Source organism: Netta rufina (genome assembly GCF_964035555.1).
Source record: "Netta rufina genome assembly, chromosome: 3".
NCBI lineage: Eukaryota > Metazoa > Chordata > Aves > Anseriformes > Anatidae > Netta > Netta rufina.
This window is the reverse complement of record NC_140125.1, coordinates 32,991,272-33,016,174: the sequence shown is the minus strand read 5'-3', so window position 1 is coordinate 33,016,174 and position 24,903 is coordinate 32,991,272. Positions and strand designations below refer to the sequence as shown.

Below are 24,903 nucleotides of genomic sequence, written 5' to 3'. Positions count from 1 at the left end.
CCTTTAAAAAATAAAAAAACAAAACACACACACAAAAAAGAAATCCACCACACTGTCTAGATTAGAACACAAGTTAATACAAGTTATACCTAACGCTAACTAGAGCGGAATGTCCCAAGTATTAATAACACATCCTGAAAGTGGTACTGCAGAGCTGGATGGTAGCTGCAGTAACACTTGCACTTATTGATTGGCTGGTCAGAGCAGATCCTGAGGTGATGACGTGAGGAGCAAGGTATGATGAGGTGTGGGCATGCCCAAGATCATCATCAGAAAAGAAGACTGATTTGATGTAAGGGAGCTGGAGAAAAGATAGTTAGGAGTAGGCAGAGCAGATGTGTTTCAGAGGGGAAGCAGTAAGAAGGCTGTGCACAGCTGACTGTAGCACTAGAAGAAAATCTTTTGCATAAAGCAAAAACTCTTGTTTGGACTTACTGAGAGATAAGAGACTTGTACAATTCCTCCAAATGCTACACATTCTCATTCATATAATTATTCCAGAACTGCAAAATTAAGTAGTAAACTAACAATCAGGAACCCATTAAACAGAAAAACTGACATCCCTTCATATTTCTTCATAGATGAACAGAAATATCTATATTAACAAACTGTCCTGTTGTATTGGAGTGTCAACTGCAACAATATTCAGAGTAGATATCACATTCTGGTAAGTAAGTAACCCTTTTGAAAATCTTCATTAAATCACTGAAATCTGACACTTCCATATTAATGAGTATTAATACTTTAAGTTGAAATAACTAAAATATGTCTCTAAATTACAGCCTCTTTAAAAAAAAAAAAACAAAAAAACAACATACTACTCCTTTGGATATATTCTTCAGTATTTATCAGATTCATTACTAGGCATCCAACCACTGAGGTCCTTATTAAACAAAAAACAGTAAACTTCTGAAGTAGATCAGAAGGATGTGGATTTTCCAGTGTATCTCCAAATGCAAGATAAGGACTACACCCCAAGTATTACAATATGAAGACATAGAAATACATGTATAGTTGCAGAATTTATTGTCTCTACACCTAGAACCTAGATGGACTGCTACCAGTAAGTGCAGGCAAGCAATAACCCTGTTCTCAGCTTTCTCCCCAGCTCCTTCATGAGTCAAAAGAACAATAAAAAGAAGTTAAGATAGTCTGACACTGGGTGGATGACAACCACACTGCAACCGCAGACTAGCACTAAGAGAAGAACCCCAATAAAGACTGTCAAAAGAGGAATGAAAACTATTGCTTTGAATTGCATTAGTTTTCAAGATGTAGCTTCATTCAGCTACAAACACCTCACCAATAGGGGTGAGTTACTTCACAGTACTTTAGGATTCCAATATTCAAAAACTGTGCTTTCCACTGTAGGTTAAACCCAGATTCACCATCTTCATACCCCTGCCACTTCGGCTGGTCCTTAAAACACATTTCTTTTAAATATCACTTTGTCATTTCTTCATTTCTGATCTATTAACCATATGAAAAAAAATAGAGCAGGGGAGAAAAAAAAAGTCATGAGGACAACTTAGGGCAATTAAATGCAAGCTACTGCTTTGAGTAACAGGGCATAAAGTTTGAACAACAAAGAAAGTATGCTGAGAGCATTGCCAGCGACAAGAACCAATCTGAGCCCTATTAAGATAGCATCTAAGCACACCACTGATGTTTGTTCTCATTACACTACAGATGAACAGCATCATTGATACACTCACACATGGAAAATAAAGACACTGAAAGAGACACAACAGACAACAGAATAGATGCAAGGGTTCTGCCACCTAGTGGCATTTAGAGCCTCAAATTATTGTTTCTATTATTGCTTCATTATTACTATTTTAATCCAGAAGCATTTAACAGCACAAAACAGAATACAGAGCATTGAAACTGCCAATCCTGAAACAAAGCCACAAGGATCCAGAATTGGATTGTGTAGCACCTAAGACGACAAGTTTCAAATGAAGCTTTTCTAGCTGTCTGGATATTCACAATGTCTTTTCATCCCACTTGCAGCTCATGTAGATTCTCTGCTGCCTAGTACTAAAGTTGATTTCGTTTCTTATGGTCTCTCTCATAGTCAATTGTCAATTTCAATGGCTGCGGTATTATATCATCTTTGAGATCCCTACCAATTGTCATAACCAGTAGAATCTGATAAATCTCAAAAATTATCATGGCCAGGAAAAAGGTAAAGGCAGAGGCTGAGAGCAAAAGCAGCAGTCATTAAAGCCTCATTTCCTCATGATACCACCTGAATTATAGTTTGTCAATAAAGAGTTTGTCAGTACTATCAGCATAAGGAATTCCCCTGCTCGGTTTACAGCATGGACCCACGGACAGTTATGCCAAGGCAGCAGAGGCAGGGCCTCTGGAGCACAGAGGCACAAACTCCATAAGGCAACAGGCTAGCAAAAGTTCCTCTTTTCATCAGGCCAGGAACTCAAAAGCCCCCTTTCCCCTTTGGGATTCAAAGCCAGAAGCATTTTAATGCCTAAACTAGGTCAGTCTTTGTTTACACAAAACAGATGAGAAAGGAAGGATCACTCATTCAACTTATTCAGGATCAGACCAAAACACCAGACTACAAAGCACAGAGTAGTATACCATACCTTTCTTTGGGTTTGTTTGTCTTAAAACAAACCAAAAATCTTATCAAAGATATTCAGAGAACACGCTTCACACAGACATAGCCAGGTAGCAAACAACTCCATTCCTTATCAAACAGATACATTTCTTCCGTAGGAGTTTTGAGAGAGTATTTTGAAATGACCTCAATCTTACTAGGCTATATCCCTCAGAGATACTTTAGGTTCCACCCCGACTTTATCAACTTCCTTAATCCTAGTAATCCATTAGCATTTCTGGGCTACATCTGCTATAGATGCATAGTAAATAACACTGAGGTTTGAGCCCCGGAGAGGACACAAAAACAAAACAAGCAAACAAAAAACACACACCAAAGCAATATCATTAACACAGCTCGAAGTCTTATCCTTTGACGTTCTTCATTTACCTTCAAAGTTTTTTTTTCCCCTCAAAGTCCATAAAGATCCCTTCACTCTTCCTGTAGATGCTTAGCTGAAACCTCTATTACAATTATCCCACTTGACAGTAAGGGGAAAAAAGTTTAAAAAAATAAAAAAAAAAGTCTGCCACAGGAGACCACAAATAAATTAAGACTACAAAACTAGCTGTAACTTACAGATCTGTGATGGACTTTAATCCAAAAAACTGAAAAGAAAAGGTTTAAGCAAGTTTCACTTCTTGCTCTGTATTCCACAGATTTGAATTCAGCTGTGTAAGGTCTAGCTGTAAAACAAGCATGTAAAAACTACCACGGTGATGAAAAGCAGTGCACGTGTAACCGTGATGTGAAACCACGTTTGATCACTCAGCGATGAGTTTTGTGGACTGCAGCTGTAAAGACATGCTAGGTTTCTGCTAGAAAGCAAAGCTCGCTCTCCCTTGTCAACAAGCTAGCAGCTTTCACAGCAATATTCCCTAGGATCGAGAAGGAAAACAGAGATTGTTGGAATAAATGTGTTGGCAAAGCAATGCCGCACAAGTGAGTAAAAGCCAGACAAAGATTCTTCTGTCTGCAGCTGCCTAAACCAAACCAATTTTAGCTCAGCACATTTAGGCTTTCTTACAGTGAGTGTTCATGCTGCAGTCTATGTGCAGAAAGCTACTGACATTATTGAAACATCAGGGTATCATTGAAAAGAAGCTGGGGATAAGGTATAGTGAAGGTACATCTTTGTCGTAGCTTTCACTTAATCTCCTTGCACATGTTAGCACTGAACAGCTCTGACCAAATTCAGCTGTAGTATAAGGAACTTCCAGAGCACAGTAGTAAGGTAAAGTCCCTAACACAAGGACAATCTCATATGGGACTTAATTAGTTGACAATATTATTTCTTCCCATTTCACCACCACCCCCTCCCCAAACACACATGCTCCAGTTCAGCCTTTCTTCCGTTCACTTGATATTTTCAGGTACTAGGGAAGACAGGATAAGTTTTTCCTTACTCAGATCTTATTCCAGATTTCTAGTGGCTGCAAATACCATGTTCAGTGACAGTTGCAGTTCAAAGTGACAGCATTTATCTCCTAGTACCTTTGTAGCTTTGGCAGGTGAGTTCCAGGCTCAAGGTGTTTGTCCATCTACCAAGTGTGCCTACTTTGCAACAAGACAAAGCCCTAGCAGCAGGTAGCCAGTTATTCAGGCTGGAAGCTGAAGGCAACGGCTTACACGCAGAGGGTGGGTAAGGACTGGGCACTCAGAGCAGTGAACCAGACTAAAATATATGCTGTAATGCTACAGCAGATGCTGGAGCAGAGTTCAAATCTTTTGAAAAGAAGCAGCATTCAGATCATGATTTTATTTTTATGTCAGATGTGATCTTCCTAGGTAAGGTACACCCACATGCTATAATAGCAAAATAATTTAAAAAACTGTTTAACAATAGTTACTTTATTCTACACTTTGATAAATCATACTAGAACTCTGGATAAGAAACCAGTCACAAGTTTATTTATTTTTAAAGTGTTTGAAGTAGTTTTCTTCAGAAGCATCCAAATCTGCTTTTCAAAATGCATTATTTTTATTTAATTTGTAGAGTCTTGATTCTTATCTTCTAGCCACGCTTCTACGAAGCATACAAGGGATTGGGATCTCATGTTCCCAACTCTCATAAAACAATTAATACATATTACAGAAAGGCAAAACAGGTTGCTTTTAGCATTACTTTGTCCCCTATTCCTTTCTGCAATGACAACTGAAGAGGGAAAAAAAAAACAACTCAGACCTATACACGTAAGTGTGCCAAAGAGCTGGAAGCCCCAGCTCAGATGGCTAGAATGTCAGGCATTTCCTCCACTACAGTATGTGACTGTATCTACTAGCCAAAGGTCAAAAGCACATTTAAGTTTCCAGTATATTTTATTTTTCTATTTATTTATTAAATCAAGAATGTGTTTTCTTTGCCCTTCTAAAATTTCATGCCAGTACCAAACATGTTTAACGTTTAAAATATTAATTCATTCATTTATAGAAGCTGAGATTCTGGCATATGTATCTGACAAGTCATTTAAATTCCAGCACCTTAAATTATGTAGATTGGTTTGTCACTATGACAACAATTTTTACATGTCTCTAGAACAAAGTTGATCATACAAAAGTACTATATGTTCTTTTCCCAACAGAAGTTAAAAGTTACTGAAAGCTTTGCTTCATCTGGATAGAAGGGCAGAATTTACTTCTGTTAGCATAAGTTGATATAATATCTATTTCTAGATGAGCCATTTAATGCATGTCATGCACGTTACTTTATGAATGAAGGAGGAAGACTTTGTGGATTTAAATAAGCTTTTTTTTTTAAAACAAACAAACAAAAAAAAAAACTCAAGGGAACCTAGAACAAAAGGTAAGAGCATGCACTGGGATTCAGGAGGGGGCAGAGCTATTAATTGTCTACATTGTGGCTAAAAATGCCTGCTTTTTTTTTTTTTTTTCTAATTATTTTTTTGTTTGTTTTTTGAGATCACTCAACCTCAAGGTCAGTGCTTCACCCCAATTACTTGGGTAGAATAATCCATCAGTGACCAGGAGTACAGAAGTGCCAAAAATATATTTGGAGTGAATATACACCCCAGTATTCAGAGTGCAAATATTTTATTTTTAAGTATCCATAGAGGGCACACATGTACCATCTACACTCAAGTTCAGCTTATAAGGATACCAGCTAGAGTACCATTTCATTTCAATGTCACAGGGGAAAGGTACTGAATCGTAAAGAGCCCATTACAATTAGGTAATTTCCTAAACACACATTTGGACTTAGTTTACACTGGGAGATGTACCCCTGCTAATACTCAAGGGTACAGTGAGAAATTTGTAACAGGAACTTATTAAAAAAAAATTGCTTTTTTTTTTTTTTTTTTTTTGGAGGGGGGGAGAGAGAGAAGGGCGATCAAGCAGCTCTTGCTTACACTTTTTTTTTTTAAATGGGATTTCAGACAAACAGAGACAGATTGAGGCAGTCATAGCTACAAAAAAAAAAAAAAAAAAAAAAAGATATTTTGCACACCCCCACACCCCTTTATGAAAGGAGAGGACATAGCATCAAGTAATAAACCAGAGAAGAAAGGTTAGCAGTGGGGAAAAAAAAAAAACAAAACATCATTCCACCCATCCCAATGGGCAGATGAGAGAAGTAGCTAGCCACACATCTGTAGGGATTCTGACGTGAATTTTAATTGTTATAATAGCAGAGCCCTTCTCTGAGGGTATACCTCTATCAGAGAAATTATTACACCCAGGAACATAATGACAGGGCAGTTTCCTGGAAATGTGCTCACAGACAGACCCGATGCGCTATTCAGTTGACATAGAAAGAAATGTAGGCTTTTCAGCAGGATGAAGGAAGAGGAAAAGAAGAAGTCTAAGTCTCCAGTTTGAAATGAGTCACAATGTATAACCAAAATCGACTAACCAACTGAGCAAGTGGTACAAGTATGAAGCACGTCCCCAACACTTCCACTGAATCTTGAAACAAGCTAAAGCTTCTTCCCCCGCAGATCAGCACTGCTGCTGATGGCAGTGCTGAGAGGAACCTTAGCTTGAAGATTGCTAAGGAGGCAGCTAGCTATATCCCAAAAGTGTGATCAGCAATAAAAATATTGGTAGATTGCATTTACCAACATAAAAATAACAGTGAGGAAAGCAAACCAAGTCCCATGTTAAATAAGTTAATGCACAGAACACTTTAAATATTATTACAACTTTTGGAAAAACAACATTTTTAGTAGGGAAATAGTTTTGTTTTTCTTATTAGACTAATATTAGTTCTATTGCAAATATTAATCATTTGCTTCCTTTCAGAGCAAGATGTTCACATTTGCAAGTTATTTGGTAGAGACATCTATTACTGCATTAATTAGCAAATGCTTTTGTATGGAGGAGGGGGAAGAAGTGCTTCATCTTCGAGCGGTGAATACAGATTAAAAACAAACTCACATTTTTGGAATGTTTAAGTTGAAAAGCATTCACTAAGTTAAACTCTCAAGCATCTTGAGAAGTGCAGCTGGGACAGCTACATGAGTATCCTTGCTCTGCTTAACATCTGCTGGGGCAAAAAGCAAGCTTACTAAGCATCCTATCTGCAGGATGTTCTGATGTAGAGCCAATGGCAGTTTTCTGGAAACACTGCTCTTACTTGTCTCCTTTCCTCTCCTACCGTCCATCCTCTACAAAGGATCATTCACCTTTCCTAAAGTTTTTTCCAGAAATAAACCGGTTCTTAGGACCTTGCTTAAACTCCTGTTTGTATCCCTACATCTTGTCACAGACAAGCAGTTTTGCAGGTAACTTTCATCTGTTGCACATACTTTGTTTCACACCGTCGAAACTGCACAGTGTGCATGTGGGGGGAGAGGTTGTGTCGTCATCCCCGTCCCCCCTTCTTCTTTAAAAAGAATAACCTTCACAAAATAACTCAAGGCTTAAGATTGGAAATTGGGAACTGAAATGGCTTGTCACTTTGATATGCAGCTATTCAGAACTTACAAGGGTTCTGAGACAGATCTTTAAGAAAGAAAGAAAAAAAGGAAAGGGACAACTATGAAGTCTACTGAAGTGATCAAACAAAAAAGCTGTTATTTCCCTCCAAAGTGTTTCCTTCTATTTATAGTGACATAACCATTGTATTAAAATTGTCTTAATGACCAGTCACTGATAGCGCAATCACTGGCTGTGTTCATCTAACACTCACTCATCTCTACTGGCATCAACACCACACATAAGCAAACAAGCCTTGCCCTGTCAGAACAAGACCTGTGACCCAGCACAAGCACCACAGGAATATAGCTTCCTGCTGGCATGCAACGTTAGCCTGATGTTTACACACAGTTTAATTCCAGATCTTTGCTCAGGTCTCTTCTGTCACATGTAGATAACTTCTGATCATTAGAATCAACACTGTACCTGGAAGTTTGTGTTTCTGTACTGTGTCACTGTACCTGTTTGTGTTAAGAGTCACCTGCTCCATTTGCACCCTTCCCCAACTTAAACAGGGGTTAAGGTTTCATTAAAACCTGTAACTTGCCACTGCAGTAAAGACGGATGTCGTTCAGCACAGCCTACATGCCAACAGGGGAAAGAACATTTGGAAGGCACTGAAAGCAAGATCCTACCAGCTATAAGACACCTGTCCTGTTCTTTTTCTTAGAGAGGGTCCAGGTACAATCTATTACTTTGTATTCAGTTTCAGATGAAAGCAGGTAAGCATCTGAAGCAGAAAAAGGTAAGACAAAGAAGTATTTGTCTCCAGGAACAGTGCTTTGACCATCAACAACTGATTGCTAGCTTTGTAGGATGCTGTTATCACACAGACCTAACTCAGGGCCTACAGTTAATGTTACACTTTGTTCACAGTAATCATGGGAGCTGCAAGTCTGAAGGAAACTTAAGTGTTAGAAAATGATGATCCAGTATCTTTTCCATAAATGTTATATACTCAAGGGATTTGGATGTGCAAGAAGGAAAGGCAAGAGTGGCATCTGCACAATAACCCAGACAAACAAGTGTAGCACAAGGAAAATAAGTTCAGTTCCTACACAGCAGAAACACTTACAAAAAGTGGAAAAGAAAAAAAAAAAAGAAATTTAAAGTTACAGCATACAATAAGACATATCCAGTGATAGCACTCCTCTTTTTTCTTCCTTTTTTTTTTTTTTTATAAACCAGCTGCCTTTTTTTTTTTTTCTTCAATCTTCCCTCCTAACAGTCTCTGCAATACACTGTTTCCCCATTAATATGAACAGCATTATTTAAAATTAGGCTTAGTTAGAATATAAGTATCCAGACATCAATACGGAAATATGAAAGCCAGTTTCTGCTTTTGGTATGTTTCTCAATCTTCTGTAAAGTTTTCTTAATGTTAGCTTGAAATTTTGTGGAACAGATGTTGTGTCACAACTCATTAAAAATAGGCCAAGATTAAAAAAAAAAATTCAATATATTAGGAAAAGATTATAATTCCTTGATCAGGGAGCAGTTATGAGGAGTTAGAGTCGAGAAAAGTGAGAAGTCCTGCAAATTTAAACTGTTCAGTTATGCTGTTAAGTCAGCTGCACTGCCAGATGTCCTGCTTTCACGAGACCCCTCATGAGTTCATTTAGTTCTCCCCCCCTTTTGTTCTTTTTTGTGTGGAGAGGGAGGGTTTTTTGTTTGTTTTTTAAATATTCACTTTTTTAGTCAGCATTCCCAATCTGTATCATTTCCACATCAAATGATTTTTTCCTCCTGTATCTGTGCATTCAGAAAGAAATGTATGGTGCTATTTTCCTCCATATTTTATGAGAAATTTTGCCTTCAGATGCATTTACTTGGCTCTCAAGCACATTCAATGGTAAAATCTGGACCTCTGCCACAATCACATTCCTTATTGCAAATACATGCCAATCTTCAAAGTTCAGTTATTTGAGCAAAAACATACGTTAATTGTTATGTGAGGGGAGTGGAAAGTGCATCTGATTAAGCACATTTGAAAGTATTTTGCTCCCCTCCTTGCCTGATAATTCAGCATAAAGCTGGATTTACTGTTCTAGTTTTTCAATGCAGCATCAGACATTAAGACCACACAAGTGAAGTTTAACACAAAATCAGATTTAACAAGCAAACAAGCATTTAGAACGAAATTACCTTCTCATATTTGGTATTCCAAGACTGGTCTGACAGGTACTGCAACATTTGCCAGTATAAAGTTATTCAGTTACATGTAAAAAAATAATGGAATGCAAGGAGTATGTTGCAATAAAACAGCTTAAAAGACACCAGCAACTTTAAAGCCTTTTCCTTTTACCTATGAAGGACAGCAGTGAATGGCTTGGGAAGGTGCAAGCCAAGTAACTAAGAAGCAACTGTCTTAAAGTACGAGTTTCAATGCCAATATCAGCAGATTTTACACGCACAGATGCAAATGGTGTTCTTTTACTGAAAGTGTTAACCACATCTTCCATCAAAAAACTGCACAATTTTTATTCTCTACGTATTCTGAGAAAAGACTGGGTTTAACTCTTCATGTAAAATAAGTAAGTGGTAGAGTACAAAATGATAAAGAAAGTCAATTTGTCTCCCCTCTTTGAGGGGAACTTTACATTAACGTAACTTAAAAAAATACTTTTCCTATCACAGGTGGCTGTTATGCTCTCTGTAGTACTCAACAACACCTCTGACTTTGGCTAATATCAGGTAGTGATGTGACACAAACACATACTGCCGTCAAACAGTTTTGAAGAAAAAGGCTAATACCAGGAAATTTCTCCTCTTTGAAGCAATGGGCAGTCTGACATTTTCAGTCAATCCAGTTGAAGAGATCCAAACCGAAAGCACCACCCATCTATTGCAAGACTAGATGCCTTTGACCTGTGACTTCCCCACACACACACTTCTCAGAGGAAGAGAAAGCCGCTGCTTCAGTAGCGAACATTCTTTAGAGAGCAAATTATCACTCCCAAAGAATTGCCACTTCCTCTGAGTGGGAAAAAGGGCAAGGCACGTTCCCTTTCCATGGGCAGTACATAGGAACACAGATTCTGAACTGCTCTGGCAGAAGAGAAGGAACAGGTTCAAGAACATCCTCAAGTTCCTGGACTATCTAAACTTCTGCCATAGCCTGGCAGAGAGGGAGAAAAAGATCCCATACAGTCTTTGAAACTGCTGAGACTAAATCACTTCAGACTGACTTCCTAGTGGCTCTTTGTATGTTCTATGCAAGATTTCAAGACAACTGGTCTGACACTACACAGCAAGCTTTCAATGCTACAATACCTACCAATGCTCTACAAAAGTATACTGAATAAAATTACCTCTTTTTCTCCCCATCCCTACTCCTGATCACACAGAAAAAAACAAAAGAACTGCCTCTTCTACACTACCTACAGTTAACTCTTAGCAGACTCTTAACCACTCTTGGGGCTGCACGAGCCAGTCGATGCAGCTTATTGGACTTCTGCCTGTGCCTCAGCAGACAGATGGCATTCTCTGTACTTTTTGTCTGCTGGTCATATTTTCCACAATCCACTCCAGTGGTCTAAGCTCAACTAAGCTGCCGTCATTATTAGTCCCTTGAATAAAAACAAGCTTTCTAAGCTCAAGAACACAGGATTTCCTTAACTATATCAGAGCAGGCACTCATCAAGACAATAACCAACCACAAAAGCATTTTAAACCAGCCACAACAAACAGCATGAATCTATTATTTAATTATGTGATAGCTTTTCCAGAAGTTTCTTTCTAACACAAAGTGTGTGCATTTCCTCATAATGGGATGATTCATGACCTCTATCAAACCTTTCATACAAAAAGTCCATGCAGAGAAGGCATCCTGGTAATGGGATTGGGAGACATCTATGGCATAAATGGGCTTTCTGCTATATGATACTGTATTCGAGTAGAAAGCCTTTGAACAGTTGCAGTATATCTACACTAAGGGATCAGTTGTCAGTAACTAAGTTCAATAACAGAACCAGTTATTTCACATGTATTCAATCCTACCTTTCTTAGGAAAACAAGGGCATGGAGTGGGTATAAAATCTTTCTTCAGTAACTGCATTATTGAGAACCTATATTATCCTCTCAGGACTTCCTTGCAAATGACTATCAGGACCCTTAGAGAAGTTACATGCATACACTAGAAATTAAAAAGACTCTCCCTATTTATAGGTTCCTCCAGTTCAGGACAGAGCAAGTCTTTGGGAGACAGAACAAAGATCATGTTTTTTTGGTCTTGTCAGTGACATTTAAAAAACATGAGGTTAGAGCCCATACAGTCTAATTTGGGGAAGGAAGGACAGATGCACAAACCACACCAGGCACGTGAGACAACTTCAAGTGAGTTGAAGGTGCAGAGTATGAAATAGGTATGCAAAGAGAGCAAGAAAAGAAGGCAGGGCAAGATGAATAGAGAAAGTAATATGAGGAGCCCAGGAAGGCAGGCAAACACGAGCTGATAGGGAAAAAAATATTCTGTGTAAAGCAAACGGGAAAACTTTGTGTTAGCTGAGTAAGCAAGCTACAACTGACAGCAAGCCCAGAAGGGAAGACCACACACAGGCTGAAAAGCTTAAGTAAGAGACAAACTAGATTAAAAGAAAAAGACAACTATAGGAGGCATTTGAAAAGGAGAGTGCAAGTACAGAAGATACAAGAAACCAAAGTACATGAAGGAGAACCGACTCTTTAGCACATACCCTTTCATATCTGGAAATAGAACTCCTGATTTTGGCTCACTGCTTGTTAGTTGCCAGAAAGTATTTATGGTCAGATTCCACATATGCAGGCAAAGTAAGCTTTAGTTAGCTGGACAGGTTGATAGAACTGGCAACTGCATGTGAGCCCCTGCATTTCCTGTGCATGAACCTGCACACGTTTAGTGCCATTGAAACAGCTTAACTACAACAATTTTTTTTTTATTTTTTTTTATTTTTTTTTAAGGAAAAAAAGGCCTCCCTCCCCAAAAGCCACAGAACTAAACTTTAGTTGGAACAAACAAGTCACATTGACTGAGCACTGGCCTCTGTGATGCCATTACATCAACTGTGTAGAAAGATGAAAAAAAGGTCCTCCATTAAATGAATTCATACAGCCCAAGATTAAAGTTGCACAACAATGAGAGAGTTAATGAAGTTACTTGATGCAGAGTTTATCTACATGTCATTATATACTTCTTATTTCCTTGGTTCCAATTTGTTGAATATTCTGGAAAATTCTAGATGTTTTTCAACTGTTTTGAAGAGCAGTACTACCAATAAAATAAGTTCACTTGATAGGACCTTCTTCTTTTCTTGCCCACCCTGATCATCTTCAGGATTGGAAAAATTACTATAACAGTTCTCCGCTCAGCAGGAAGGGGTTAAGAATCTACCCTTGCTTCAACAGTGTTATGGATGCTTATCAACATTTGTTATAAGCTTGGGTAGCACATTAAAAACCTTGCAGAATGATGTATGTCACTGAACAACACAAACCATTCTTAGCTGCTTAGTAAGTATCCAGAATCCGCATGGAAGGAAGTAGCTGCTTAGCTGGTACTTTTCTTCTGTAAGATCTTTTTCAGAAACTGTATGGTATATCATTCAGGTCCTCAACTTTTATCTTCTTAATCACACCATATCTTTAATTATCCAAACAAAGTGTGGTGAAGAGAGGGAAGTTAGACTTCAAATACTTAGTCTCAGTTTGTGGCAGACTATTAATTATGGTATTTCAACAGCAGGAGGATATGAAACCGGTCACTTAAGTGTTATCTTTAGCAGAGAAGCCGGAGGAATGAAGTATACATCAGAATATTGGATTCCAAGAAAATCTTAGACATACTTTGGCAATTTTATGAATCCCTTTTTGCATGGCCCTACAGTTTAAAGCTCGGTTTGCCTTGAAGGAACTTAGATAAGATTGCTCCATTTTCAAATGCTCAGAGCGCTCTCTGGTTTGTACACTACCTAAGCCATATTTCAAGTTGACTTTCCCAATAGCCAAATTCAACTTCTAGACTATGAACTTGAAAAGCCTGAAAGCCTGAAGCACTCAAACAGCAGATACCACCTCAAGTATTCCACTTACCAAAAATACCTGAGGCACATACAAGGGGAAAAAATTATTCCTCTTTTCCATTAGCTTAGGTGTAGGACAAAGAATACATTTTAAACACAAAGACTAGAAGATACACCAGAAGAAACACACTCCATAAGCAGCTAGCATTCATTTCTTAATCCTAGCATAAGAACCATGCTTTCATGTTCCCCAGTTAGTATCTTTGTGTGCATATTTGCAGAAAAAAATTTACACACAGTAGGCAAGAAAGAAACAAGAGGTTCCTGAGGGCAAGCCCCTCAAGAAATCAACCTGCTCTATTTATGACATTCCACGAACTAAATCAATTTCTTCAGTATCTGAAAAAAAAAAAAAAAAAAAAAAAAAAAAAAAAAAAAGACCAAAGACACCTGCAGCAGATTCTATTGGCAAGTTAAACACTCAATGAATTGTCACAACAATAAATATTCAGCAATAAATATTCAACAATAAATATTCTGAACTGCTACAGAATTAATCACATACTCACAGGTAAGAAGGGAACTGGTTAGTAGGGTTACTTAAGAACCCATATATGCTGCTGCCCTCTACTTCAGCAACAACAGAAGGCCAACATTATTTGCGCCTCTCTTGTTCCTTTTCAAACACAAGTCACACCGAACAAAAACAACACAAAAAGCATTTGGACCCCTTTAGGGATCAACATCATGAATTATGACAAATGACTATATTTCTGCCAGCTACATTTTCTTACAAGTGCTCCTTATCAAAAAAAGGAACCTTGATAAATGACATCAGATCACACTCCCTTAACTCAGAGAAGATAGCAACTTTAAATATGGCTAGTATCCTTAGAAATATGTTACTTTTGCATATGACTTTCAACGTTGATTTAGAGTAGACTAATTAAGTGGGTTCAAACTACTAATCAGCTTTTGCATGTTTCCAGACACATTGGGAAATAAGCAGTAATTACAGTATCACAAAAAGGACGTGAGATCAGACCTTTGACAGCTGCTCAAAATCCTAAAAGTACACCATGTGAATTTCATTACAACTGGATATGTTTGAGCCACTTCATTTTCAGTTCAGCCATAAGCAACAATCAGACATGTACATGTGCAGAAGCATAGATATACGTGACCTAATACAAATCAAAGGAACAAGGAAACTGAGAAGTACTAGCAATAAATACTATACTAGGTAAACCTAAATAAAACAGCAACTCATGCCTTCACGTAAGAAAAGATACAAGTATAATGAACAACTTCTACTCCTCTTTTTACTCCTTTGCTATTAAAACTCCTTGCACTTTTCCATGCTTCAATTGGTTGTATCAATACTTCCAAAGAGAGTTCTCCCATACTACCTTACAGCTCAAGATCCACAAAGATAGCTACCACAAACTGTACACTCACGTACAGAATGGCTTCAGACTTAAAACTGAAGTTCTCTCTTTCTTTAAAACATATAATTGCTTTCTGAAATGTAGAAGGCCACAGATACCTGAAACTAACCGAGTCATTCTAAAAAATATTAACCTGATTCTAACTTTTATTAAAAGGCACAGAAAAATTAACTTGGAATTACTGAAGACAAGTGCTTACCTTCAATCCTTTTTAAGGCTGACAGGCAAGTATCCCGGCTTGGAAATTCAAATGGATTATTACAGGTCCGAATGGTGTCACATTCACATTTCCCATTGATTATGTTACAACCTGTTATAAGGTTTTCGTTGCATGGTTCAAATCCAAGGAGCTGATCATCATCCCAGTTTTCATCTAAAATAAACAAGCAAATAAATTCAGTATTGATTTCAGTTACAGCATAAAAATTCAGCTGCTTTCGGGTTCGGTACAATTTACTTCAAATTCAACATTGAGCTAAACAAGATAGGTTCAAAAATAAGAGATTAATCTAAACTATGGGATTTGCCAAATATCTTGCTTTGCAGCTGTTCTATTGCCCATTTTGCTATAGTTACTGGCATTGTTTACTTCCATCTGTATGAAAAACTATCATGTCTTGGGGAAAAGCATAGCTGTAGTACAAATGAGTGCTATTCTAACCAAAATAACTTCTGCAGATACTCGAAGTTATATTTATCATGGAAGTGAGAACACTGGAGAGAACCTGCAGCTGTTACACAAGTCAAAACTGAGTCAGAAAGAGGGCATAATTAAACACAGTTTAAAAATGCACCACAGAATTCACTCTAGAGAGAAAACTTTTTACTACACAAGTGCTGCAAGATGCCAGGCCTTTGATACTGTAATATGACCAAAAGTGAGTTTCCCAGCACTCCTGGAAGAGCATTATCACTCTAGGAGATCTGCTCAAACACATCATGCTCCTTGCTGTCAAGTTGCAGCGGGGTAGCTAGGCTAGAATGAGTCTGTTCAAACAATTCTGCTACTTTTGATTCAGTCCAGTAAACATGTGCAACTCCCATGTTCCCACTGTGCAATGTTCTCTGGTTAGAGGGATACATGCAACGAGATTTTTTCCCCCCTTTCCAGAAGGGAGAAGTCTCTCTTCTGAGAAAGAGAGAACCCTATCTAGGGTTCCACCACAAGTGCAAGTTCCACAAAGTCTCAGCTTCCTTAGATCAATTGCACAGACAGCAACATCCCACAGACTCCAACATTTAAGCAAGATACACGCTTTTATGCAGGATTGAATAAAATAAGCCAGACATTACGTATTTTTTGCTATGGAGTGCCAGATCATTTTCCAACCTGGCCAGTCCACCAAATCAAATGCTACAAAACAGAGATGCTCTGAAACTTTTACTAATGACAAAAGGAACAAAACTACTTTCCATCTTTACATTAATCTATATTCCCCTGCAGCTTTCATCTTGTGAAAACATCTAGTAGTTCACCCCAATTTTATATATCCTCAACATACAAGTTTTCAATATGCATTCTGCTAAAAAGCAAGCAAACAAAAAGACTTTCAAAAGGTTAAAACATCTTCCAACTACAAAGTTTTGTTGCTGCTGCTCAGGTTTGTTTAAAAAAAAAAAAAAAAAAAGATAGCGACTGAAGCAGACAGTCTACAAACATTCCCTGCTCATAAGATGCGGGATTTCTAATGCTGAAATGGAGTTTGGAGAAGTAAATGAGGGAACAAAACCCTACAAGCACTGATAAGACAACCCTTACAGAGACCCCCTCCATCTTAGGAGAGGAGGGGCAAACACCCCATCCATTGCTTAAGTGAGCGAGCTGCGTGGTACCAAGTGCACTCACAGACAGATGGGCTGCCACGTTTCCAGGCAGAACACATCAGATCTCAACCACTGGTGTGCATGGAAAGCAGATACCCAAATGTACTCGAGCCACCCCACCCACAGGCACACTGACTAGGCTGGCCATTTGATTGACCCCAGGGCACAGCAGCTACCTCTGGACCAGGTGCTGAATGAACCCCAGGCACACAATCAGCCACACAATACTGACCCTGCCAGCAATAACAGGGAAGGAGGCATTAATTCTTGTCATATCTGCATTTAGGTATTGTTCAAAAGGAACACAGGTCCTTGGCTGACTCATGTCCCCTCCCCAGTCAGTCCTACTGACAGGAAGAAAAGAAGAAAGAAGAGTTATGATGTTAACAGATCATGAAGCGGCTCTTAGTCTGAGATATTCAACAAGCCTCACCTTGGAGAGAGCATCAGAAGCTGCTCTCCAGTACAGGAGGTCACAGCCAAACACAAACTGCTTTGTCACCTGTCTGACACTGAATGCAGCCTAAAAATTGACAGCAAATAAAATGTGCACGCTGATGCTGATGTGCAAATCCTTTCCACTCATGGAAACATGCAGTATATCAGTTAATCTGCAGTTTTCCCTGTTTGGGTGAAGAAAAAAACAGCACCTGGAAAGAGCTTACCAGTTAAGGTAAGCCCAGTTTGTGACCTGGAGAGGCCATCTCTCACAGGTATGTTTCTTCCCCTGCAACCAGCTGCTTCTTTTCTGTCAGCAGAGCACCTTGCTGACAAGAACACCGAATAAACAACAAAAACAATTTTAGATACGAAGAAGGGAGCCTCCATGGGAACCTTATGGCCGTTTTACTCCATAAAAATAGCAGAGGAAGAATAGTCATTAACCCCAGGAAGTAATTTATTTATTAAGTTGACCCATCATCCCATAGAGCAACTGTATCAATAAGAGTCAAAGGAAGTGGAGAAGTTCCTGAAGAGAAACTATTAACATTCTTTCAAGGGAAGATGAAGCTTCAGTAATTTTTGGGACACTTTCATGGTTAGGAGGCCATGCAAGCACAGTGAAAAAAATTCCCTGAGAATTCTGAGAACAATAATACATCCTGTTTTTGAGAAGCCGGAATACAGCCTGGACACTGTGTATGTTACAAATCACGGCAGTAACCCACGTAACAACAAGAACAAAAGTGGCAATAGCTGCGCTCTGAGACTCAGCGTGCCAAATTCCATAGCCACAGGAACCACGGCTTGATCCTTAGCAGTCTTAAGAAACAGACGGGCTCCATTTGTTTGCAGAATCATTCCTTGTTTCTGATGCACAGGATCTCTGCCCCTGTCTGCAGCCCAGACCCAAAGAAGAGAACAGCCACCCTCACCTGTGCGGCTGGGCAATAGCCCTCAGCTCCTGTAGCTGTGCTCTCCCATCAGGCTCTGGAAACAAGCTCAGTGCAGATGGACGGGGCACACAGACCGTGATGACAGCACACTTTTTTTTTTTTTTTTTCCTCCAGAGCTCCAATTGACAGCACTTGTGTTTTTTTTTTTTGTTTGTTTGTTTATTTTTTTTACCCTGCAGCATTTCGGCACTGGACTTTTGAGGTTGACAGATCAGCAGAAGCTGCAAGCAGCAGGGCTTCTCTCAAATAAGAGCTGCTTGTCCCATGTGAGGTTGAGGTGGGACCCACCTAGAGTGAAAAGCAGAGCCCTGCCTTACTCACAGATGAATACTTTGACACAGACATACCACACACCCCATTACTATCCACAGTAGTGCCTGCTTTCCATTGCAAGACATCGTTTGACATCTTATCTGCCACCTCTCACCATCATTTTCAGATGGGAGTGGAAAAGGACACACAGTGTTTGGCCCAGTACTCGGGTGTACCTAAGTCAATATCACACCCCTCAAAAGCAATATCAACAGTAAGATGGAAGAGAAGAGAAATCCCTCGTGAATACTTGCAGACAGCTTGTCTGATATAATGAATCTTGAACCAAGGTATTTTTTGGTACTGCAAGTGAATATTAAAAAGTTGCATTCAAATAGGATTAATGCAAAACCAGCTCTAGCCCAGAGATCTTTTGCCAAACTGCTTTTCACACATTTCAGAAACATGATTCCCATCAATGAAGCAGCAAACATGTAAGGAAAAGAAAGAAGAAAGATAGTTTTTGTTTAGTAAATCTAGTGTGATTTTTAACACAGGCTTAAAGACTCCTTTTTCTAATTGATTTTTAAAGGTTCCGTTGCATGATTCCTTGTTTACCAGTTAAAGTAAACTCTCACAAGTCACGCTAATACAGGCAGAACAAAACTTAGAATAAAAACGTGTAACCATATGAAAACACTTGAATAAGCTAGAAGGGATGAATCCAGTGTCTCACTTTGATTCAAACCTTTAGTTACTGATGTGAAAGTATCTGATACTGTTTGATGCAGACATATGGTGGTCCATCACAGAATGCTTCTTCCTTCACATGTCACCAGTATTTCAACTGATACAAAAATACATCTTGAATAGTCTACCCACCATGATTCACATTACCTAGGCCCTATTTCCAAAGTCATTGTGTCCTGCAGGCTATTCAAAGAAACCAAACCTGTACATGCTGATGATTTTAAATCCTGGGACAATTCATGAACAATCCTAGACTGCTGCACGCATTTTCCTGAGTTCTGTTTAATCTCCTCTGCAAATTCCTTTTCATGCATACCTCTCAAAAATCTGGATTATATGAAAGAAGAAACTAAGATACAACCATTTGTGAATGCTTTACTTCTCCACTTGGTTTAAGTCTCTAGCAGGGTTAACAAAACCCAAGAGTTTCTCAAGCCTTGGTATGTATATCCAGTCCACTAGCTGACTTCTAAGACACATAACAATAAAAAATAATAATAATAAAAAAAATCAAACAAGTGTTTAACATTCTTGAGTCTTTAGAAACAGTCCAGCTGAAAAGCAGCCCAAAAGTAAATGGTTGTTTTTCATCCAGACTGATCTTAGTTTAGCTGCAATTTCCACCACCTCATTGTGCTGGCATGGTCAGGTAGGGGCAGGAAAAAAAAAAAAAAAAAAAAAAAGGAAGTGGGCCAGTCTTTTTAGCAATTAAGTTTACACTGGACTGCTGCTATACAGTCACTCATCCATCTTTTACACACATGCCTAAAGGCAGTTCAAAGGCCTGAAGCAGTCTGATAACCACAGCTTGAAAGTCACTCTTTCAGGTCATTTCCATCTACATGTTCCTCATGCTTTCCAACTCATTCGGGCAAACTCTCTTTTCAGACATTGTAGTTCTGTGTTTACTCAGACCAGAGTAAGTCTTGGACATAACACATCTTGAATTCTTCCAAGAGTGCTCTCATAACATAAGGAAGCCATAGAGGGGAGGAATCATTAATTCCAAACCTTTTTTATTTTCTTCCATCATTCTTATATTTGCTTCCTGCAAAGCAAACAACCTAAGTGCAGCTCTGGGTCACTGAACTCCCAAGTCCTGTCTTGTGTGCTTCTATGGTAGCGAGGAGAATTAAGGCATTAACAACTTGAGTAAGAGTAAGCAAGCAGTATTCCGTGACTTCTTTCATGCCAAACCCTCCATACAGGGGCTCACAGCACTGCAACACAGCACCTGTTTGCAGAATACAGGTTTATTCATATTTTCCCCCACAAGACTGCCCTCATTCTTGAGGAGCTTGTAGACCTTAGGACAAGGAGCTGTTATCAGACAAATGTGGTATGAATCATGGTGCACGATACAGATACAGGGCTCACATCTTGGCGTTGGTAGAATTAGAAGATTCAGAAGGAAGTCTGTGAAAAAAAACACTTGAAAAAAATTAATCAACTGTAAGATCATAAAGTTCAAGTGAGTCAGTAGCTAGAATATACTGCTCAGACTAACATCTGTTTCCAGAAATATGCAGCTACTAACTTGGAGCCTTGTTTCTAAGGTACACAGTAGCTCACTATAGCTGCACTCATTGTCCACATGTGAGGAAGAACATCTTGAAACTGCTGCAATTAGAAATATAAGGAAAGACCCTTTTAGAGGCTTCTTCTCCATTCCCTTAACATTTGATTTCCCTCCCTTCAAGTTTCAGTTACTTCTGGCTGTTACAGGATCTTCTCTTTCATTCCTCCTCTTCCTTTCTGGACATTTACTGAATGTTAGCAATTATTTGGAAAGCCATATACTGTTCTCCTTTACAGCTTATAAAGATAATGCACCACCTCAGAACAGCAATCTACACACTAGAATTGTCACTAAAGCAACACTGTTGAGAACTCACGAAAACATTATATTTGTAATAATCCTAAATTACAATCAGGGAGGGGTAGGGCACTACACATAGCGAGTGAACTCACATTCTTTACATTTAACCATAGCATGTTACTTAACTATTTCTGCCTTTTTGAAGCACAACGGGTAAGTTCTTAAAACACTGAAAGAAGAAGGAGACCATCAGACACATTGCCAATCTGAAAAAGTAAGTCTGAGTCACATCTTACAGACTTCTTGTATCCTTTTAAGACCTGCATTTGAAAGAGAGCGAACACATTTCATAGAGACACAGATGTGATCCTTCCTGAGACATCGACTGTCCCCTGGGAAAAGGAGGGGGAACATGCCAAAAGCTTCTCTTTCAAATCTGATCCAAGTTCTGAGCCCCCATCACTCCAGCACACTGTTACACAGAAGTATTTGCAATCAGTGGTATTCATTAGGATGGTATGAGGCTCTGAAAGCATTCTACAGATTTTCTAAAATAAAATAAAAAAAGGAAATACTTCTTGCCAGTAGGCTTTGGCTTCACTTTGAACAGGAAAAAAGAACGATGGAAAGGAAATTCATGTTTTGGAGGAGCTGAACAATAGAAGTGACTAATCACCACTAAAGAATGCTTGAAACCCAGCCCCAAACCTTGAAAAGCAGAAGGAAAGGCTAGCCTTGAAGTGAATTTGTGCTTATGTACTGGCGGCAGTCCTCTCCCATCTCGCAGCTTGTTCCTTCAATGAAATCATGAGTCAGGGACCACAGCCGACACCATTCTGTGGTAAGACACAGCTAACAGTTTTACGATAAAGCAGTTTTTCCACCTTTTAGAAGGGCCTACTTTTCAAGATCAAATCTTCCTGTGGAATGTGTGTTAGCACAAAAGGGCTTTGTAGGTTCCCGATAAAACTTCTGGCCAAACCTAGAGAAAGAAACCATACGACAACATTCAGACAGTTCAGGAACACAATACACATAAGGCTTGTCCCAAGTGTGAGTGCCTGCTTTATCCTGTTCGAACTAGAACTTGTATCTCAAGTGATCAAATCCCCAGTACAGTGAAAAAGATTTTCACTGCAGCAGCTCTCCACGTGTCTCAAGGCAGTTATTTCATCCTGAAGAATGCAGAAAGTATTTACGCAAACCAGCTTTCCACTCAGTTATCAGAAACTCCACAGAAGCCATGAGGAAAGGAAATAAATAAATGGAAGTGTTAAGTAAAGCATACAATTTGGCCAATTATTTTAGTTTTTAAGTTTTTCCCTTGTCTGTAGTGCCTACAATGTTTCAGACCTCCAGGTACCCTGTGCTTTAAAAAGCAAAGAAAAAAAAAAAAAAGAACCATAGACCTTCACTATTTGTGCTCCCCCTCCAAAAAAAAAAAAAAAAGATTGAATTTTGATATTTCCATCAGCTTCTGCCCCAAAGACGGCCTGAAATGATGAAGAATTAAAGCTGTGAGATTTGACTCCTAGACATTTATGTACCTGAGAAAGAGACCTGCAAATTATTTATTTTAGTCTTATGGACAGAACTACAACTTGTTTGTAAACAGTTGACTGAAAACACTACAGTGTACTAGGGCTTAATCTATCAGACAGAGCCTCTGCCAGTACTCCTCTGATTAGGGTGAGCATGGATAGCAATGTTTCAGCTGTCCTAGCAGATTTTTCCTTCAGCTCTAGAAAATGACTGAAAAAAATAATGTATTGGTAAAGCCACAGGAAAGGGCCAAACCTTTATGTCCATTTTCCAAAGGAGGTTGAAGTTCCAATGTTTTTCAAGTTGCACACCTTGCTCATACACCTCGGAAGCCGGCATGCGCAGCCACATGCTGTGACTTCATTGCAAACAAGCAGCTAACTGGCAGCTTGCTGACATTGCTCTTCAAAAGCAAAGACAAAACTTTTTCTCCAGTTGTCTGCTAAGACAAATTCTGGATCAATGCTATGAATAAAGCAGCCTGTGCTCAGAAGAGTACACGCTATTAGAAACGAGCTGATATTCCAAGCCTTTTGTCACTTTTGCCCCCAGTTACTAACACAGCATCACTGAACACCAGAATTACATAATGTTTCACGGGAATTACAAAAGTGAGAAGCTTGCATCCAATTACTTAGTCAGAGAAGACTACAAAAGAACTCTGAATATCCTGAATTTAGAGTTAGCATCAAAAGGGTTTTTTTCTTTTTCTAAATACCAATTTAGAGATAAGACATCAGCTTGGCTCTTCATACTATCAAAGCAGCACATTTTACGTTAGCACATGTAACACCACCAGGATAATTACTAGGACAGCAGGTTGACCACGAGCCAGCAACATGCCCTTGTGGCAAAGAAGGGCAACGGTATCCTGAGTTGCACGAGGAGGAGAGCTGCCAGCAGGCTGAGGGAGGGGATCCTTCCCTTTTGCTCAGCACTGGTGAGGCAGCACCGGGACTACTCTGCTCGCTCAAGTAGCCAGGCTCTTTTCAGTAGTGCTCAGGGACAGTATGAGAGGCAATGGGCACACACTGGAGCACAGGAGGTACCATCTAAACACCAGGAAACACTTCTCTCCTGTGCAGGTGACAAAGCGATGGGTTGCCCAAGGAGGCTGTGGAACCTCCCTCTTTGGGGATCTTCAAAAGCCACCTGGACGTGGTCCTTGACAACCTGCTCCAGGTGGCCCTGCTTGAGCAGGGGGTCCCAAGCTCCCTTCTAACTTCAGCCATTCAGTGACACCCAGCTCTTTATCAACAGCTTATCAGAGAGGGAAAAAACACCTCTATGCACATACATCCATCCTTCCTGGAAGGAGATGCAGACAAAAACGAAAGCCTGAAGAGAAGACAGCATATGCTGTAGCACAACTTCTAAGTTTAATTAGTTGCAAGAACAAGTGATCCAACAGATCAGGCATTTCCAGATTCAGAAGCATTACATTTGGTAATTAAAAAAACTATTAGAAATTCTATCAGTGCCAAGGTAGCCAGTAATACAAAGACATAAAATTTCAGAAGTTAGTAACAACATGGGAATGGGTGCATGCCTATGAGTCAGTGCTTTTCTTCCTGTCCTCAACCCTATGCTTTCCTGTTTGCTTTCTGACTATAAGATCAACACCCTCATGACCTACACAGAGTTAACATGATCTGCAGATTCACAAGTACCCAGCATAACCAGTGAAAGCTGCTGGAGACTGAATATTGCCTCTGGTAAAGGCGTGAACTGCTTCCATTCATCTTAATCCATTGCTAAAGGCTTGCATCCTCCAAACATGGCAAAACTAGTCTGTTTAGATAATTCCCTCAGGGACCATCTTTTAATCATCTGTATGCTTATGTGGAATTTAATCTAGATAGCCTTTATACAAAGTTATCTTTACATCTTAGTTTATATTGGTAAGTTTCTCCATACATACAAGCTTTCTGTCAGTATTAGTCATTTTCCAGATTATATATACATATATACCAAAAGACAGAGTTAAAATGTAATTCAGCCAGGCTGTACAATTGCTGTCACATGACATCTCGGGCAAAACTGTGAACTCACCATTACCATGTTTATGTTCTCTGTGGATTAAACGGATTCTCAAATGAAAGCAGTTTGCAAGTCACGAGACATTTAATAGGTCATTTCTACAATGCATTTAATCCATTAAAACAGAGAAACATGTGGTCCTTCCTGCAAGATGCTATAAACTTTATTCATGGAGATTAAGAATACTTGGGGGAGGGAGGGGGTGGCGGGCAAGGAAAGGATGGGAAGAGGCAGGCATTTTGGAACCATATTAATGGAGTAATTATTGCAAAATATG

General features: G+C 39.2%; 1 protein-coding gene across 1 annotated transcript in view; it reads right to left on the bottom strand.

The window, feature by feature from the left end:
• Nucleotides 1–24,903, bottom strand: part of CRIM1 (cysteine rich transmembrane BMP regulator 1) — a 182,115-nt gene that overhangs the window by 150,951 nt on the left and 6,261 nt on the right. The window contains exon 2 of the mRNA XM_084285163.1: nt 15,202–15,375. Within this exon, the coding sequence (XP_084141289.1) occupies nt 15,202–15,375 (174 nt within the window). The remainder of the gene's footprint in view (nt 1–15,201; nt 15,376–24,903) is intronic.